This window comes from Mustelus asterias, unplaced genomic scaffold (assembly GCF_964213995.1).
Source record: "Mustelus asterias unplaced genomic scaffold, sMusAst1.hap1.1 HAP1_SCAFFOLD_192, whole genome shotgun sequence".
Classification (NCBI taxonomy): Eukaryota; Metazoa; Chordata; class Chondrichthyes; order Carcharhiniformes; family Triakidae; genus Mustelus; species Mustelus asterias.
In genome coordinates, this window is record NW_027590185.1 from 197,646 (window position 1) to 217,787 (window position 20,142).

The following is a 20,142-nucleotide window of genomic DNA, read 5'->3' on the forward strand; positions in this document are numbered from 1 at the left end:
GCTCCCAAGGAATATGACTCTGTCACGTCTCGACGTGACGTTTGAGATTTCAGCCTGTGATTCCTCTTTCAATATCCTGGAAAATGAGTTTACAAAAGTCATCAGTGTCAGTACAGGATAGGAATTCAGAACAGACAATTTCTACGGAACATTCTTTCCTCTCTCATTCCCCAAAAGCTGTCAAACTCCATCCCACACACTCTCTCCCCATTCTCAGCAGGTCTGGCAGCATCTGTATGGAGAGAAAAGAACTGATGTTTCAGAGCTTTGACAAAGGGTCATCTAGACAAGAAACATCATTTTCTCTCTTGGTTTCAGATTCCAGCATCCGCAGTAATTTGCTTTTATAAGGCTGCAGATACCTCCTCCCAAGTAACATGCGTGTGCCCAAGACATCATCACTTGTTTCCCTTATTTCTTTAGCACCCATGGTGCTCTCCGCAGAAAACACAGAGGAGAAGTATTCATTAAAAATCTCACCCATCTCCTGTGGCTCCACACACAGATGGCCATACTGATTTTTAAGGGGATCTATTCTCTCTCTGTCCACCCTTTTACTCTTAATATAGCTATAGAACCTCTTGGAATTTTCTTTAATCTTACCTGCCAGATCCATATCATACCCTCTTTCTGTCCTCCTGATTTCCCTCCTCAGTATTTTCTTACACTTTTTACAGTCAGAGTAATTCACTTGTCCCCGATTGCCTAAACCCAATCTATGCTTCCTTCTTTTACCTGACCAGAGCCTCAATGTCCCTTGTCTGCCAGAGATCCCTAAATTTACCATTCTTTCCCTTCATCTTAACAGGAATATACTGCCCCTGGACTCTTGATATCACACTTTCAAAACCTCCCAATTGCCAGTCATTCCTTTCCCTTCAAACAAATTCACCTAATCGACATCTGCTCGATCCTGCCTAATGCCCACAAAAGTGGCCCTGCTCCAGTTTAGGGCCTTGACTTGTGGACCTGTCCTATCTTTTTCCAGAACTATTTTGAAACTATTGGTGCTCCCAATAGTGCTCCCTGACTGACACTTCAGTCACTTGCTCCACCTCATTTCTTAACTGTCTAATAGAAAGTGATTCCAGGAATTGATAATGAAAAATAAGGAGCTGGGAGATGAATTGAACAAGTATTTTGCCTCGGTGTTCACAATAGAGGATAGAGTTAAAACTCAGAAACAGCTGGAAATCAGAAAACAGAAGTGTGGGATGAACTCTGAAAAAGCACAATTCCCAGGGAAGTGGTCCTCAGCAAACTGTTGGAGCTGTGGGCTGATGAGTCCTCAGGTCCTGCTGGGCTTCATTCTCGGGTCTTAACAGAGTGAGAGAGTTGATGTGTTGTTCAATTTTCTAAAATTCCCCATCGGGAATTGGATAAAGGGAAACCAGTGGATGCGCTGTACTTAGATTTCCAGAAGACATTTGATGAGGTGCCACATGAAAGGTTATTGCAGCAAATAAAAATTCATGCTGCGGGGAGAACATATTGGCGTGGATAGAAGATTGGCTCATAGCAAACAGTGGGCAGAAATGGATCATTTTCTGGGGTTTAAGAGAGAGAGAAACCTGGACCAACCTTTCCAGAGTCTGCACCCTCCCTGGATTCACTTCCTTTCCCTTCAGTTGCTGCAAGTCCCCAGTTTCCCCCCAGAATGAGAAAAGAAATGGAAAGGGGGAGAAAAGAAAGTGTTTTACTCACAGATGTTTGAGATAGGAGGAAGTTTGAGTCTGTCTGAAAATCAATCTTCATTCACACAAAGCCCGCGCTCTGATTGGCTGGAAGACCAGAGTCCTTCCGGTCCTCCAACTCTTCCCATTGGTCAACACCTCAGCATGAAGATCAGAGGGTGGGTTCTCCCCCGCACATGCGCAGCTTCCCCTCTCCCTCGCACATTTTGCAGTCCCGGGCCGGGGGGAGGGGGAGATCACCGAGCGGCTTCTTGCTCTTGCCGGAGCCGTCAGCCGGTTGCCTGGAAACCTTGGTTCAAGGAGATGTAGGGGAGGGGAACAATGGGTGGGGGCGGGGCTCCTGGGTCCGCGCGCCCGGGCCTGAGCACTGGAACCCGGAGACGTCACCGCGAAGCAGAGTGATTCCTATTGGCTGATTCAGGCAGGACTCTATTGTGACGTCACAATGCGGAAGTTGTCCAATGAGCTTCAGAGTGAAACTCCCTCCTCTGGACAACATCTGGGAGGAAATCAATGTTTCCCCCTTTCCATTTCTTTTCTCATTCTGGGGGAAGTTGGGGACTTGCAGCAACTGAAGGAAATGAAGTGAATTCGGTCTGTATATTCCACACATTTTTACTCCAGTAATGCAGACATTTATCTGTCTGGCAGCCTGCATGGAAATTTTCAGCTCTCTGCATCCAGAGCAAGAAGCAGTGAGCATGGATCTGTCAATCACACATGAGGACGGCCTCAACCGGGATCTTGGGTTCATATCACACTATCTGTAACCCCCACGACTTGCCTGGGCTTGCAAAATCTCACTAACTGTCCTGGCTGGAGACAATACACATCTCTTTAACCTGTGCTTAACCCTCTCTCCACTCACATTGTCTGTACCTTTAAGACTTGATTACGTTTAAAGACTCGTATTCCAACCATAATCTTAAATTGAGTTTGTGTCTTTATATGCCCTGTTTGTGAACAGAACTCCCACTCACCTGATGAAGGGGCAGCGCTCTGAAAGCTTGTGGCTTGTGCTACCAAATAAACCTGTTGGATTTTAACCTGGTGTTGTGAGATTACTTACTGTGCTTACCCCAGTCCAACGCCGGCAGATCTTTGGACTGTGGAAGGAAAACCGGAACATCCGGAGGAAACCCACACAGACACGGGGAGAATGTAGAAACTCTGCACAGACAGTGACCCGAGGCTGGAATTGAACCCGGGTCCCTGGCGCTGTTAGGCAGCTGCACTAACCACTGTGCCACCGGGTCACATGTCAGTGCCATCGCCCGACTCCAGCCCAGTCTCAGCTCATCTGGAACCCTCACCCATTCCATTGTGACGTCACACTCTCACCCATTCCATTGTGATGTCACACCCTCACCCATTCCATTGTGACGTCAGGGCTTCACTCTCCGATCACAATCCCTGCCGGCCTCCCACATGCAGCCTCAATGGCGGCAGTCAGCCCGGGTCTAACACTACAAGCTGTCGCTCCATTTGCTACAAAGGGGGTGACCGGGAAGTTCATTTCCGGGTTTGGGTTTGAACAACATGTTTACAAAGTCTCTCCACCCACCCGCCACATTTATCATTCCCCGCACGCCGCCCACTACCTCGTATTGATCTCCCTTCCAAACTAAAACCGGCCGTCTGTCGCCATTACCCGCACTGATGTGGAGATGCCGGCGTTGGACTGGGGTAAACACAGCAACAAGTCAAACAACACCAGGTTAAAGTCCAACAGGTTTTTCTGGTTCACCCGCACTGCGCATGCTTCAGGTCCCGCCTCTCATTCACTCCGATTGGTTGAAGGACCAGCCACTCCCGCTCGGTCCTCCAGTCCCGCCCCCTCTTCCTATTGGTCCGGAGCTGCCGTCAATCAATCCCGGGCATTGTGATGTGGAGCATGCGCACTGTCATTGCTGTCCTTGGCGCTTGTTTGTCCCGGAGAAGCGGAGTCAGCGTTAGGCGGTGGCTGGGAGGATTTGGAAACACTTTGTGGATCCGCAAACCCTTCAGAATCATTGTCAGCTCCCTGGTTTGCAGCTGCGGGGCTTCTCCCTCCCTCCCTCCCTCCCTCCCTCCCGGGAACAGGCCCAGGTTAACGGCCCCATCCTGGCTCAGCCACTGGAGGATGGTTGACATCAGAGGATGGGGGAGGGGGACAATAAATAAGAGGTTACACTTTGGCCTCAAATCAATGAGGACTCTGATCTCTGGGAAGGAAGGAAACCCTGGGAGGTGGGCGGGGAGGATTCACAAACACCCGCTGGAGGCCCCAACACCACCAATAAGACCCATTCGTTTTATTGTCAGTCTGCAGACAGGAGCTGGAGAACTGAACCCAGACAGAGGAGAGGGAGGGAGAAAACTGGGAGTGGAGGAAAGAAATGGTGAGATGGGTTTGGATTTCAGCCCAGGGAGGAGGGAGAGTGTGTGGGACGGGGATTTACTGATTTGGGGGAACAAGAAAGGAAAAAATGTTCCAGAGAAACTAGAATTGTCTGTTCAGAGTTTGTATCGTGTTCTGACAGTGATGACTTTTCTAAACTGTTTTTACAGGATATTGGAAGTGAAAGATTGGCAGACAGAAAACTCAAACCGGACATCACATCTGACAAAGTCATTCAGTTCCTTCGGAGCTGAATATCATCGGTCTTTGAATGTGGAAGGAGAAATATTTGTCTGTTCTGCCTGTGGGCAAAGAAATTAAACATCAGTATGACCGGAAAAGTATCGAGACAAACACACACCCGAGTGAGAGTGTTCCAGTGAACTGAATGTGGAAAGAGCTTTAACCAGTTACACAGCCTGAAAAAACATCACAGTTCACAGCAGGGTGAAACTACGTGTATGTTGTGTGTGTGGATGTGGCTTGAACTGATCATCCAACCTGGAGAAACACAAGGGCACCATGGAGAAACCGTGGAAATGTGTGGAGTGCGGGAAAGGATTCGGTTTCCCATCACAACTGGAAGTTCATCGGCGCAGTCACACTGGGGAGAGACCGTTCACCTGCTCTGTTTGTGGGAAGGGATTCACCCATTCATACAACCTTCTGACTCACCGACGGGTTCACACTGGGGAGAGGCCGTTCACCTGCCCTGTGTGTGGGAAGGGATTCACTCGCTCATCCCACATTGTGACACACCAACTTGTTCACACAGATGAGAGAATGTTTACATGTTCTGACTGTGAGAAGAGTTTTAAATGCAAAAAAGATCTGCTGACGCACCAACGTATTCACACTGGGGAGAGACCATTCACCTGCTCTGTGTGTGGGAAAGGATTCATTCAGTCATCCCACCTGCAGACACATCAACTTGTTCACTCTGATAACAAACTTTTTAATTGTTCCCACTGTGCGAAGAGCTTTAAAAACAAAAAGGATCTGCTGACGCACCAATATACTCACACTGGGGAGAGGCCATTCACCTGCTGTGTGTGTGGGAAGGGATTCAGCCGTCCACCTGCCCTATTGAACCACCAGAGAATTCACACTGGGGAGAGGCCCTTCACCTGCTCAGACTGTGGGAAGGGATTCATTAATTCATCCAACCTTCTGATACACCAGCAGCTCCACACAGGGGATCGACCGTTCACCTGCTCTGAATGTGGGAAGGGATTCACCCGTTCATACAACCTTCTGACACACCAGCAGGTTCACAGTGAGGAGAGGCCATTCACTTGCTCCGTGTGTGGGAAGGGATTCACTCGTTCATCCAACCTATTGAATCACCAGCGAGTTCACACTGGGGAGAGGCCGTTCACCTGCTCCATGTGTGGGAAGGGATTCAGTCAGTCATCCAACCTGCTGACACATCAGAGAGTTCACAGTGGGGAGAGGCCATTTACCTGCTCTGTTTGTGGGAAGGGATTTTCTCATTTATCTTATCTTCTGAACCACCAGCGAGTTCACAGTGGGGAGAGGCCGTTCACCTGTAATGTCTGTGGAAAGGGATTTATTCAGTCATCCCACCTGCTAAGTAACACCGGCAAGTTCACAAACGACTGCAAGGTTTGGATTCTCCACTTATCGATGCTGTTAATCATATCCAGGTCTGAATCATGTTCTCTCTGACTTTTTTCTTCTGTTGAGGTTTAATATTCTGAATAAATGTGAAATAGACATTTGATTGAATCATTGTTGTAGATTTTTGTCTTTTCCATTTGAGTGTTTAACGTCACCAGGCTGGAGCTCAGAAAGGGCAATCTGAGGGAGGATCACACAGTCGGAACAGAACTTCATTCTTGACCCAGTCCTTCAGGGTCTCGCTGAGAGGGACAAACAGCACTTTGGTCTTTTTCGTCACTTTTCACTGACAGCAAAGTCCCCGTGTGGGTGAATCCTGAGGAGTGTAAGAAATGTGTCCCAGTCGTTCTTTTCCATGGTTCAGAGCTCCTAGACACGGAAAAGAAGCTCCTTTACAACTGTGTTTAGAGTCAGGAAGAACAATGGTGAATGCTGGAAACGTGCTGTCAAAGATTGGTGTAAAACTGGGATCTATTCCTGACTGAGAGTGAAACGGCAGGTTTAGGTTTCCAGACTTAGAATGAAAAAAAGTCTGAAACATTTTAATGTGTGTGTGTCAGTCCTGGTTTATTGAACAGAAACTGGCGTCAAATAAATTGGTTGAAGTCTGCATTAAAGTAGCAGCTGGAGACGTTCAAAGGAGCCTGTTAACTGCTGGGACAATGAGACAACAATTTGATTCCCAGATAGAGAAGGAGCTGCAGTGTGTGTCCAAGAATTCTCAGTTTTGTTGTGTGCTTCCCATACACTATCCTTCTAAATAAACCTCACTCCTATCAGCCTTTAACCATTATAAACAGAACAGAGAGAAGCTGAGCAGCATCAGAGCCCTGACTGACCATTTAAGAATGAGTGATGTGTTCAGCTGAAGTTTCCTGTTGGTAGTTTTCTGGGTGATCTCCTTATTTTGATCATTCTCAGTGACCCCTGGGTGTGAACCTGCTCTCCTCTCTTTCAGACATTCACTCACTTAACATCTCCTCTCTCTCAGAAACTCAATCACTCAACATCTCCTCTCTCTCAGAAACTCAATCGCTCAACATCTCTCATCTCTCTCACACTCACTGAACGTCTCTCTCTCTCTCCAGGCATTCACTCACACTTACCTCACCTTCCACCTCTCTTACACTCTAACCTCGCTCCTCTCTCATTTTCACTTAACCTCTCTCCTCTCAGAAACTGTCTTCGTCACTTAATGTCTCTCTATCTTTCTTTCAAACACTCACTCATTTCACCTTCCTATTTCAGATAATGCTTAAACTTGTTCATTGTTTTCTCTCTCTCATTACCTCTCTCTGAAAAAGCACAAACACACTTCATCTCTCTTCGCTGTCTGAGAAAACATGTAATTGATGGAGATTCAATCCTCTGTGTTTCTCTCTCCCACTTCCTCTGACAGGCCCTGACTCACTTTAAATCTCCTCTTTTCTAATAACCCTCTTTGGGAAAACTCATTTGTTCTCTAATTCCTCCTCATTTCTCCCAGTGATGACCCTCAGTCCATCTCCCAATTCAGTGAATGTGTTAAAAGTCCAAATAATCTCCTTTATTGTTTAAAATGGGAATGGAGATGAATGTAATGCTGAGACCAGCAGCAATCTGTGTGGTTGTTCTTGATGCTGCCAGAGTGAGTTCACCCTCACAGACAGGAAGACTGTTCACGGTGATAACATCAAACTGACACCGGCTGTTTCATTCTCAGGTAACACAACTTCCTGTTTCTCTGCTGCCGGTTCAAAAACGCACATCTCATTTCTGAGCAGAAAATAAATCCAGGGACCACAATCTGGTGAGAACATCTGTCAATGCGGCCTATATCTGTCCACAGAGTCAGGGCAGAGTCACACAGATCACATTGTGGTGACATTTACAAATGAGCCAGTTATTTCTGTTCAGAGTTTCCATTCGCAGATATAACCAGCTGTGTCTGTGGATCAGTTACTGAATCATAGAAACTCTGCAGTGCAGAAAGAGGCCATTCGGCCCATCGAGTCTGACCACAATCCCACCCAGGCCCTACCCCCATATCCCTACATATATTTACCCGCTAATCCCTCTAACCTACACATCTCAGAACACTAAGCGGCAATTTTAGCATGGCCAATCAGCCTTACCCACACATCTTTGGACTGTGGGAGGAAACCGGAGCACCCGAGGAAACCCACGCAGACACGAGGAGAATGTGCAAACTCCACACAGACAGTGACCCGAGCTGGGAATCGAGCCCAGGTCCCTGGAGCTGTGAAGCAGCGCTGCTAACCACTGTGCTACCGTGCCGCCCACTGAGTTCCCTCTGCTCTGATGTGGAGATGCCGACTCTGCTCCCCATAGCTGGGAACTGATAGCCTGCTCCCTTATATTCTAGATCATTCTCTCTGTATTGCTTGTTTCCTCTGTTTCTCAGCTTTTATCTTTGACCGTCTCATCTTTCTGCTTTTTAAAATCTTTCTCAATTTTTCTCTCAGTCTTTCTGTCTCTCCCTCTGTACCTCTCTCAGGCTCTGTGTGTTCCTATTTGATCAAGATGTTCAAAATCATGAAGAGTTTCTGATTGATTATAGAAGGAAAAACAGGGAGAAAAGCAGAAAAACCCGGCAGGTCCGGCGGCATCTGTTCAGAGAGTTAACATTTTGAGTCCGTATAATTCTTCAGGGCAGGAAAAACATGGGTTATCCACCTGAGATGAGGGAATGTGATGGGGAGATTTAATAGAGGTGTTTAAAATGACAAATGATTTATGATAGTGTCAATGGAGAGAAATTATCTCCCAGGAGTAGGAGGGTTTGTCGATGGAGAGAATCGATTTCCTCGGTGCAGGAGGGTCTGTAAGCAGAGGACACAGAGATTTAATTTAATTGACAATGGAACTGGAGGGGGTGATGAGGAGAATGTTTTACACAATAACTTGATATGATCTGGAATGCACAAACTGACAGGTGCTCGAAGCAGGTTTAATAGTAACTTTCAAAGGGAATTGGATAAATACTTGCAGAAGGTAAATTGGCAGAGTTATGGTCAATGGGATTAATTGGACAGTTCACTCATCTTTGTGACATTCTGAATGTTTCTCTCCTAAGGATTTAATATTTGATCTTTTCGGTTATAATGTGTCTCAAACAGAAGATTAAACTATTGTGTTTGATGAGCTGTCAGATCTCTTTCCTGTGTGTCTGTGTAACTTGAGAACTGGAGATAACCATGAGGAGGAACTGATTATTTTCAGTTCCTCTAACAGATTCCCCTCAGATATCAGAAATCCCTGGAGCTCCCCATGTCCTCATTATTCTCGCCTCGACTATAACAGCTCTCAGTCAGGCCGAGTCAGTCACATGTGTCTCTGTCATGATGTTTCCACTTGTATTTTATCACTCACTTCCCAGTGACACTCACCATAACACAGACACCTTAAAATATCATTGCTCCCTTACACTTTGTCCTCCTATTATAATCAAATGTTTGTTGGGCCTCTTGTCTCCCTTAATGTCAGATTACCTGCAGTTAAAATGACCTCAGAGACACTGAAACCGACCTTTGTGATTGTTATACCAGACTCCAATCAGCCCCAGGAGCTGCAGTTGTAAAATACAGTAAGAGTTTTAACAACACCAGGTTGAAGTCCAACAGGTTTATTTGGTAGCAAATACCATTATCTTTCGGAGCGCTGCTCCTTCGTCAGCGCTCCGAAAGCTAATGGTATTTGCTACCAAATAAACCTGTTGGACTTTAACCTGGTGTTGTTAAAACTCTTATTGTGTTCACCCCAGTCCAACGCCGGCATCTCCACATCATAACAACCATCGACGTTGTAAAATACAGCAGAATTGGAAGAACAGACAGGTTATTGTCTGATACTGACAGTGGCAGAGTAACACACACCGGAATCTAAATACATTATATCAATAGACCATGACTCACTCACACTATCAAATGAAACCTAAACTTTGGTTCTGGTGCACTAGATACTGACTGTATTATCATTACATTGGATCTAATGCTGTGTTCGCTAACATACTGCAACGTGACTTATTATTTGAACAAACATTGTATTTGTTGCACTCAGAGTAAGTCAGTGCTTTGCTGTGTTGTCTCTGTGCTCCATCCCCACTCTGATTGTACTGGAGCCTGTGTGTCAGAGTAAGTCAGTGCTTTGCTGTGTTGTCTCTGTGCTCCATCCCCACTCTGATTGTATTAGAGCCTGTGTGTGTCATTGTTACACTCAGAGTAAGTCAGTGCTTTGCTGTGTTGTCTCTGTGCTCCATCCCCACTCTGATTGTATTGGAGCCTGTGTGTGTGTCATTGTTACACTCAGAGTAAGTCAGTGCTTTGCTGTGTTGTCTCTGTGCTCCATCCCCACTCTGATTGTATTAGAGCCTGTGTGTGTCAGAGTAAGTCAGTGCTTTGCTGTGTTGTCTCTGTGCTCCATCCCCACTCTGATTGTATTGGAGCCTGTGTGTGTCACTGTTACACTCAGAGTAAGTCAGTGCTTTGCTGTGTTGTCTCTGTGCTCCATCCCCACTCTGATTGTATTGGAGCCTGTGTGTGTGTCATTGTTACACTCAGAGTAAGTCAGTGCTTTGCTGTGTTGTCTCTGTGCTCCATCCCCACTCTGATTGTACTGGAGCCTGTGTGTGTCAGAGTAAGTCAGTGCTTTGCTGTGTTGTCTCTGTGCTCCATCCCCACTCTGATTGTATTGGAGTCTGTGTGTGTCATTGTTACACTCAGAGTAAGTCAGTGCTTTGCTGTGTTGTCTCTGTGCTCCATCCCCACTCTGATTGTATTGGAGCCTGTGTGTGTCATTGTTACACTCAGAGTAAGTCAGTGCTTTGCTGTGTTGTCTCTGTGCTCCATCCCCATTCTGATTGTACTGGAGCCTGTGTGTGTCAGAGTAAGTCAGTGCTTTGCTGTGTTGTCTCTGTGCTCCATCCCCACTCTGATTGTATTGGAGCCTGTGTGTGTCATTGTTACACTCAGAGTAAGTCAGTGCTTTGCTGTGTTGTCTCTGTGCTCCATCCCCACTCTGATTGTATTGGAGCCTGTGTGTGTCATTGTTACACTCAGAGTAAGTCAGTGCTTTGCTGTGTTGTCTCTGTGCTCCATCCCCACTCTGATTGTATTGGAGCCTGTGTGTGTCACTGTTACACTGAGACTCTGTCACTGTGATTATTGTAAAAAGTTTAACAACACCAGGTTAAAGTCCAACAGGTTTATTTGGTAGCAAAAGCCACACAAGCTTTCGAGGCTCTAAGCCCCTTCTTCAGGTGAGTGGGAATTCTGTTCACAAACAGAACTTATAAAGACACAGACTCAATTTACATGAATAATGGTTGGAATGCGAATACTTACAACTAATCCAGTCTTTAAGAAACAAAACAATGGGAGTGGAGAGAGCATCAAGACAGGCTAAAAAGATGTGTATTGTCTCCAGACAAGACAGCCAGTGAAACTCTGCAGGTCCACGCAACTGTGGGGGTTATAGATAGTGTGACATGAACCCAATCTCCCGGTTGAGGCCGTCCTTGTGTGTGCGGAACTTGGCTATCAGTTTCTGCTCAGCGACTCTACGCTGTCGTGTGTCGCGAAGGCCGCCTTGGAGAACGCTTACCCGAATATTTTGTTTTGTTTCTTAAAGACTGGATTAGTTGTAAGTATTCGCATTCCAACCATTATTCATGTAAATTGAGTCTGTGTCTTTATAAGTTCTGTTTGTGAACAGAATTCCCACTCACCTGAAGAAGGGGCTTAGAGCCTCGAAAGCTTGTGTGACTTTTGCTACCAAATAAACCTGTTGGACTTTAACCTGGTGTTGTTAAACTTCTTACTGTGTTTACCCCAGTCCAACGCCGGCATCTCCACATCATGACTGTGATTATTGGACAAACAGCAAGTCACCGTCACAATGACCAGCTGATTGACGGCAGCGCGGGCCAATGGGAGGAGGGGGCAGTGCTGGAGGAACGTTCTGGAGCGGTCGGTCCTCCAACCAATAGGAGCGAACGAGGGGCGGGGCCAACTTTGACTCGAGCATGCGCAGTGTGAGTAATGGCGATGGAAAACGTTTATTTTGGGCTCGGAAATCTGTTCGAGGTGATTGGCGGTACGGAGAGAGCAATGGATCGTCCAGGTGGGTGGAAACGCTGTGTAAGCATGTTGTGAGAGTCGCAAACCGCGGAAGAGAGCTTCCCGGACCCAGTTTGTACCGAGCAGGGCTGCAGTTCCTCATGTTCGTCCCGGGTTAACTTCGCCATCTTTAATGGGGGCAATATGCAGCAGTGCGCATGTGCGGCTGCCATGTTTGTAGAGGGCAATGTTGTCAATCAGTGGGAGGAGCTTGTTCCCCAGTGTTCAGAATGGAGACAACTTGTCCATCAAACTGCATCAACCCTCTGAGTCCCAATGTCTTATTGATGAGGCAGAGCGGTGACAGAGAAGGAAAAAGAAAGGGAAATAAAAACAGAAAATGCTGGAAAATCTCAGCAGATCTGACATCATCTGTGGAGAGAGAATAGAACCAACGTTTTGAAACTGGATAACCCATAGTCAGAGCTTGTACACGTGTAAACAGAGCATGAAAACTTTGACACCTCCATGTACCCTTGTACACCGCTATCAATCTACTTCGCTCCAAGGAGAACAACCCCAAGTTATCCAGCCTAACATTGAGGTGTATAAAATTCTGAGGGGCACAGATAGGGGGGACAGGAAGGAACTTTTCTCTTTAGTAGAGGGGTCAATAACCAGGGGCCTGGATTTAAGTTGAGGGGCAGGAGGTTTATAGAAGATGGGAGGGAAAGCTTTTTCACTCAGACGGTGGTGGGAATCTGGAACTCAGTGCCTGAAAGGGTGGTAGAGGTGGGAATCATCATAACATTTAAGAAGAATTTAGATAAGCTCTTGCAATGCCATAGCATACAAGATTACGCACCAAGTGTGGAAAATGGGATTAGAATAGAACGGTCCTTGATGGCCAGCACAAACACGATGGGCCGAAGGGCCTCTTTCCATGCTGTAAAACTCTATGATCACCCACGTTGGCAGCAAGTTCAATATCATCATCAGTCACAACCCCCCTGTATCTTCACTAACTGATACAATCCATTTAAAACATTCTTAGTTGAGAATGTAGCCATATTTCTGTTAGACTGGCAGTCTGCATGGAGATTTTCAGCTCTCTGTGTCCAGGACAGGAAGCAGTGAGCATGGATCTGTCAATCAGCCTCAATCAGCACCTTCAGGAGAATTGGGGGGGTGAATATTAGATACAGCAGAGTGAGAATGGAGGGAGAGTGTGTGGGATGGAGATTCACAGCTTTTGGGGAATTAGAGAGGAAAGAATGTTCCATAGAAACTAGAATTCTCTGTTCTGAATTTCTATCCTGTACTGACACTGATGAATTTTGTAAATTGTTTTTACAGGATATTAGAAGAGGAATCACACTGATAAATCTTAACTATCACATCTCGATCTGACAGAGTCACTCGATTCCTTGGATACTAAATATCCTCAGCCTCTGAATGGGAAGGAGAAATGTTTGACCGGTCTGTCCACTGCAAGATTTTAAGCAGCAGTGTGACTGGAAAAACACCAGGACACAAACACACACCCGACTGAGAGTGTTCCAGTGCACTAACAGTGGAAAGAGCTTTAACCAGTTACATAGCCTGAAAAAAACATTGCAGCATTCACAGTGGGGAGAGACTGTACCCGTGTTCTCTGTGTGGACAAGGCTTCAAATCATAGAAATCATAGAAACCCTACAGTGCAGAAGGAGGCCATTCGGCCCATCGAGTCTGCACCGACCACAATCCCACCCAGGCCCTACCCCCACATATTTTACCCGCTAATCCCTCTAACCTACACATCCCAGGACTCTAAGGGGCAATTTTTTAACCTGGCCAATCAACCTAACCCGCACATCTTTGGACTGTGGGAGGAAACCGGAGCACCTGGAGGAAACCCACGCAGACACGAGGAGAATGTGCAAACTCCACACAGACAGTGACCCGAGCCGGGAATCGAACCTGGGACCCTGGAGCTGTGAAGCAGCAGTGCTAACCACTGTGCTACCGTGCCGCCCTGATTGACCTGCAATGATACTAGGAGACCGACAATATGGAAAAACCATGGAAATGTGAGGACTGTGGGAAGAGATACAAAGCGCCCTCTCTACTGGAAGCTCATCGGCGCAGCCACACTGGGGAGAGGCCGTTCACCTGCTGGGTGTGTGGGAAGGGATTCACTGATTCATCCACTCTGCAGAGACACAAGCAAGTTCACACTGGTGAGAGTGCATTCACCTGCTGTCAGTGTGGGAAGGGATTTACTCAGATATCAAGCCTGCAGACACACCAGCGAGTTCACACTGGGGAGAGGCCATTCACTTGGTGTCAGTGTGGGAAGGGATTCACTCAGTTAACTAATCTGCGGAGACACCAGCGAGTACACTCTGGAGAGAGGCCATTCAGCTGCTCTGCATGTGGCAAAAGATTCACTCAGTTATCTCATCTACGGGCACACCAGCGAGTTCACACTGGGGAGAGGCCATTCACCTGCTCTCAGTGTGGAAAGGGATTCACTCAGTTAACTAATCTGCGGAGACACCAGCGAGTACACTCTGGAGAGAGGCCATTCAACTGCCCCGTGTGTGGGAAGGGATTCACTCGGTTATCCACCCTGCAATCACACCAGCGAGTTCACACCGGGGAGAGACCGTTCACCTGCTCTCAGTGTGGGAAGGGATTCTGTGATTCATCCACCCTGCGGACGCACCAACAAGTTCACAAGTGAATATGGGGATTAGATTCTGCTGTTATTGTTTCTGCTCTCAATTACATCCGGGACTGCATTTTGTTCATTCTTGGCCAATGGGGAGAGTCAGAGGGTTTCTTTCTGCTGGACTGGCCGGTCTCATGACTTTGCCTCCAGTGGGCTGATGCTCTTTGAGTCTTGTTGCGAATACCTGATTTTAAATTTCACAAGGATCACAGAGTGACAGGGTGTGAGGAAGTTCAGAGATATTTAGTCAGCATTTCTGTTTGAAACCCTCCCAAATGTCCATCCAATTTCCTTTGTAATTGTTTATTGTCTCCACTTCCTCCACCCTCGTAGGGAGTGAGTTCCAGGTCATTACCATTCACTGCATCAAAATATTCTTTATCACATCCCCTCCACTGCATCTCTGACCCAAAACCTTAAATCTATGTCCCCCTCGTCCTTATCCCATCAGCTAATGGGAACAGCTTTTCTTTGTCCACCTTATCTAAACCTGTCAGAATCTTGTCCACCTCTATCAAATCTCCCCTCAACCTCCTTTGCTCCAAGGGGAACAACCCCAGCCTGACATCAACAATAAAGAACAAACTAACAGAATATGTTACTGCCTGAAATCAAATGTGCAGGTCGAATTTCTGTTTTAAAGATATTGTGAACATATTGTCCTGGACAATAAAGGAATTTGAATAACTCACCTTGGGTGTGGGTGAAATGTGTTATGATCCAGGTCAGAAATCCAAGGTGTTTTACAAAGTCAGCCTAGCCATAAGATTTGCACTCGAGTGAGTGTAAGATGTTTCACTCCAGGTACGATTCAAGTGACCCACTAGGAAGCTTTTATCAAACAAAGTTAATTTAAGAACACAGTTAAAATATAATTAGAAAAAATAGCATAACTTTTACCAATTGCAATAAAAAACAACCATGATCTTTCTTATATCAATCAGTACAGCTTGGTGTTCCAAATCAAATAATCCCTACAAATATATTCCAGGCTTTGCACAGAAAGCAGGTATGCTCACGTGATGCTGGATTTGGCAGCTTTTTAACACCTGCTGTGAATTAGCGCTTAAAATGTTGAATTCAAACTATGCCTTCCCTGTCCTGGAACTTCCAGCATCGAGAGAGAGAGAGAGACTGCTTGCTTCTATCTTCCAGCTGGCAACTCTCAGGCAGCGGAATCTTCACTCTAGAGAGAGAGACGACAAACACTGCTTTCAGTCTGCAGTCCAGACAGCTTGTGACAAAATGAAACTAAAACTTTCTCCTGTTAAAAAAAACTGTCCAAAGACAGCACTGACCTTTCAATCAGGCTCCACCCAACAATTCCAAAAGGATCATAAAACTCCAGGTCACTGTATTAGCCCAGGCTCAAAATAAACAAGATGCCCATTATATTGCTTCATTATATTCATAGAATAGAATCCCAACAGTACAGAAAGAGGCCATTCAGCCTATCGAGCCTGCACTGACAATAATCCCAGCCTTTCTCCGTAACCCCACCTGTTCATCCTGCTAATCCCCCAGAAACTAGGGTCAATTTCGCATGGCCAATCAACCCAACCCACACATCTTTGGATTGCGGGAGGAAACCGGAGCACCCGGAGGAAACCAACGCAGACACGGGGAGAATGTGCAAACTCCACACAGACAGTGACCCAAGCCAGGAATCAAACCTGGATCCCTGGTGCTGTGAGGCAGCAGTGCTAACCACTGTGCTACCGTGCCACCATATTGTTCTATGTATTAGCGGAGTTGTAAATCAGTGAAGGCCAGCATAATACTTGGTCTGTGAAACACTCCGACATCCATGAACTTTGTTTTAAAGAAATCCACATTTGAAAGCCCGGTCACTGCATGAAATATCAGACCATAACAGGGGGAGATAAGAAAGACAGACACTCACTTTGATCTTTTCGTCAGCACATCTGAGAGTTAAGAATGTGTGACATGATTTTGGGATACCGGAGTGAGTGTACAGATGTGATTTGTTACATGTGAAAAATAACAAGCCTAAATTCATGGTGAGTTGGAGTGAAGAGCGGGTCCCAAACGCACACAGCTACTTGAGACACAGCAGGAGATGAAATGGTTAATGTGGCCAGGGGATTGAGACAACATTGTGACATCATCAAGGCACTGACACACACTCCAGAGAGAAACTGAGTTCACTGGCGGCACGGTAGCACAGTGGTTAGCACTGCTGCTTCACAGCTCCAGGGACCTGGGTCGATTCCTGGCTCGGGTCACTGTCTGTGTGGAGTTTGCACATTCTCCTCGTGTCTGCGTGGGTTTCCTCCGGGTGCTCCGGTTTCCTCCCACAGTCCTACGATGTGCGGGTTAGGTTGATTGGCCATGATAAAATTGCCCCTTAGTGTCCTGGGATGCGTAGATTAGAGGGATTAGTGGGTAAAATATGTAGGGATATGGGGGTAGGGCCTGGGTGGGATTGTGGTCGGTGCGGACTCGATGGGCCGAATGGCCTCTTTCTGTACTGTAGGGTTTCTATGATTTCTAAAACAATCAGGATCCAATTAAACACACTGCACATCCTCACAAAGTGAGGAAAATTACAGTAAAATGAATAATATTATAGATTGGGACAATTAAGGGCTTGGGGGAAATAATACTGAGTAAGAACTGTCCACAACTTGGATAGGGGTAAAGAGAGAGCTGGAGAATCTTTTACATCCATGCTTGACCTGTTGCTTGAAGCATCTGTCCTTATGTACGAGTAACCTAGAACTCACAGCGCTCCTTCAGAAGAAAAAAAGATTGAGTAGATGTTACCCCAGGCGGGACCAGAACAGAACTGGAAAATAACGGAGTGAAGTTGAGTGAGGGATCAGAGAGAGAGCATCTTTAACAGCTCTCTTGAAAGCCCAGCATGTTAAAGAGCCTGCCAACCCCTCTCACCCACTTTCCCGAAAGTGCATCAATCTCAGCAGGAAATGTCCAGAAAAATCAAATATTTTTACTGATAAAAGTTTATTAATGAAACAGAACATGGTTAAAACAAACAGAAAATGACTTGAGGATCAAAGACAACCAGAGTAAAAGGATGTTCACAATGTTCTGGACACAAATGGTTTCTCTTCAGCTGCTCTGTCCCCTGTTCCTGTGACTCCCCGCTTTGGACACAGGGACACTGAACCCCGGGGGTCACGTCACCATCAGCCCCAGTCACCCTCTCCCGTGTCCTGATTGGTTGGAGGCCCATTTCCCACTCCAGTACCTTCCTGTCTCTGTATTATTGCGACGCCCAGGGCAGTTTTCCAACTGGGGCGCAGGCACCATTATTCTCAGCTAAATTCAGCCTTCAGCTCCGTCGCCTGGCTGTCATTGACACGAGCAACAGAGACAGAAAGGTGTCCCAGGCTCAAATGGGAAGTTGAAACTTGTGGGTCGAAAGCAACACTTCACCATTTGCCAGTCAAATCCATGTTATTTACACTGGGGGTTTTTATGATGAGATTAATTGAATTGTTCGGCGAGTCAGCAAGCTCGAGAAGCACTGATTCCAGATTGTTCAATACTTCTGTCTTGAATCACAAAAGCTTCTCGCTTTATCCCCTTCCTGAACTGAATTCCATCATCCTGAGCAGCTGTGGGTGTCACCTCTCTGTGTAAACTCCTGCCCCTTTTTATAAGGCTCTCTCATTCCTTATTGTGGGTCAATTCTTTAATGGTTGAGGATCGCTCTGTGATGTAGTGAGTGTTTATCCGGTCAATCAATGTTTCTGATGTCAGTCGGAACGTCCATCGTTACTTTTCACCTGTTTCTTACTCTGTGTTATAAAAAAATAAAGTTTTTAAATTTTTAACAGAATGGTCAGCTTTAAGGTTTCTTGAGTCTGTGGCGACGTCATCCAAAGGTCAAAGCCTTTCTCTTTTCTCCTTCCCGTTTAACTAAGGGTTGTGTGGAATATTCCACTCAGGGGGAGGTGGTGGGAATGTCGCTGGCCGAGTAATGCAGAGATCCAGCAAAGGATCTGGGGACAGGCAGCTGGTGGGATTGGATTCAGTGAATCAATCTGGAATTATATAAAGTTAGTGTCAGAAACGGTGACCATGAAACTATCGACTGTTGTAAAAACCCGTCCAGTTCACCCTCTTCATGCTCCCTATTAGGGAGGGAAATCTGCCATTCTTACCCGGTCTGGCCTACAAGTGAATCCAGACCCACACAGCGATGTGGGTGAATCTTAACTGCCCCTCTGAAATGGCCGAGCAAGTCACTCCGTTCAGGGGCAATTAGGAGATGAGCAACGTGTGCTGGGGCTTTGCCAGCAGTGTCCACATCCCAGGGAAGAATAAAGAATATTCCAGGGAAAGTGATGGGTGATTTGAAATGAATTGAAAGTAGGTCAGGAGGTGCTCGTATCATCCAGAGCTGCTTTTCAGTGGATCCTCCTGTTTAAAATAAAAACACATCAGTGTGCCCCTTTCCCAGACACACTGACCTTGGAATATCACAATGCTGTTTTTAAACATTCCTTTGTTAAAGAATCAGTCATTTAGAATTGTGAAACAGACAGAAATTAAATGTTCCGTTTTTCCTGGGATCCTCCTGTGCCTGGCACCGGTGTCCTGAACAAGGTTATTAACATTCTCTGTGTTAAAGGTTCCTCCTGGTTCTTGCTGTCTGTTGTGTCCTTTGTCACAGTCGGTACCAGGACATTTCTATTGAAAGGTTGTTAAGAAATTCCAGTGAATTCCAGCCCCTTGTGTAACGTTCCATTTGGTGTGCGTCAGATTCAGAGATGTCCACGTGTGTGTGAAAAGGGTTCTGGGTAAGGGTTTTAACCCTTCTTTCCCCGTTAGTAACAATGAGCCCTGTATTCAATTCTAAAGTATAAAGTCCTCATTAGATATCAATTCTACCTGTTATCTACATTTCACCAACCAGTCTATATTTTCATCACAGGACTGCAGTGGGAGCACCGTCAACATCTTACTGACTGGATCGATTTTATCGAGGGGGTGACGAAGGTGATCGATGAGGGTAGAGCAGTGGATGTTGTGTACATGGATTTTAGTAAGGCTTTCGACAAGGTCCCTCATGGTCGGCTCATCCAGAAGATTAAGATGCATGGGATTCACGGTCACTTGGCCACTTGGATTCAGAATTGACTTGCCCATAGAAGTCAGGGAGTAGTGGTGGAGGGTGTTTTTCTGACTGGAGGTCCATGACTAGTGGTGTTCTGCAGGGATCCGTACTGGGACCTGCGCTATTTGTGATATATATAAATAACTTGGATGAAAACGTGGATGGGTGGGTTAGTAAGCTTGCAGATGACACAAAACTAGATGGAGTTGTAGATAATGTCAAAGGAAGTGGAGGGATGGGTTGGTAAGTTTGCTGACGACACCAAGGTAGGTGGTGTTGTGGATAGTTTGGAGGGATGTCAGAAGTTGCAGCGAGACATAGATAGAATGCAGGACTGGGCGGAGAAGTGGCAGATGGACTTCAACCCGGATAAGTGTGTGGTGATCCATTTTGGCAGATCCAATGGGATGGAGCAGCAGTATAAAATGAAGGGTACCATTCTTAGCAGTGTAGAGGATCAGAGGGACCTTGGGGTCCGGGTCCATAGGACTCTTAAATCGGCCTCGCAGGTGGAGGATGCGGTCAAGAAGGCGTATGGCGTACTAGCC

At 46.3% G+C, this 20,142-nt stretch overlaps 2 protein-coding genes across 2 annotated transcripts in view; both read left to right on the forward strand.

Moving 5' to 3' along the window:
* The window catches only part of LOC144485358 (uncharacterized), a 118,859-nt gene extending 112,782 nt beyond the window's left edge, over nt 1-6,077 (forward strand). The window contains exon 3 of the mRNA XM_078203555.1: nt 6,040-6,077. The gene's annotated coding sequence lies outside the window, so the exon portion shown is untranslated. The remainder of the gene's footprint in view (nt 1-6,039) is intronic.
* A 5,660-nt stretch (nt 6,078-11,737) lies between these two features.
* LOC144485355 (uncharacterized) lies at nt 11,738-19,794 on the forward strand. The gene is made up of 3 exons (XM_078203552.1): nt 11,738-11,835; nt 13,128-14,495; nt 19,412-19,794. Exons 2-3 carry the CDS (start codon nt 13,825-13,827, stop codon nt 19,443-19,445), a joined length of 705 nt encoding a protein of 234 aa, XP_078059678.1. The 5' UTR covers nt 11,738-11,835; nt 13,128-13,824; the 3' UTR covers nt 19,446-19,794.
* The last annotated feature ends 348 nt before the right edge of the window (nt 19,795-20,142 follow it).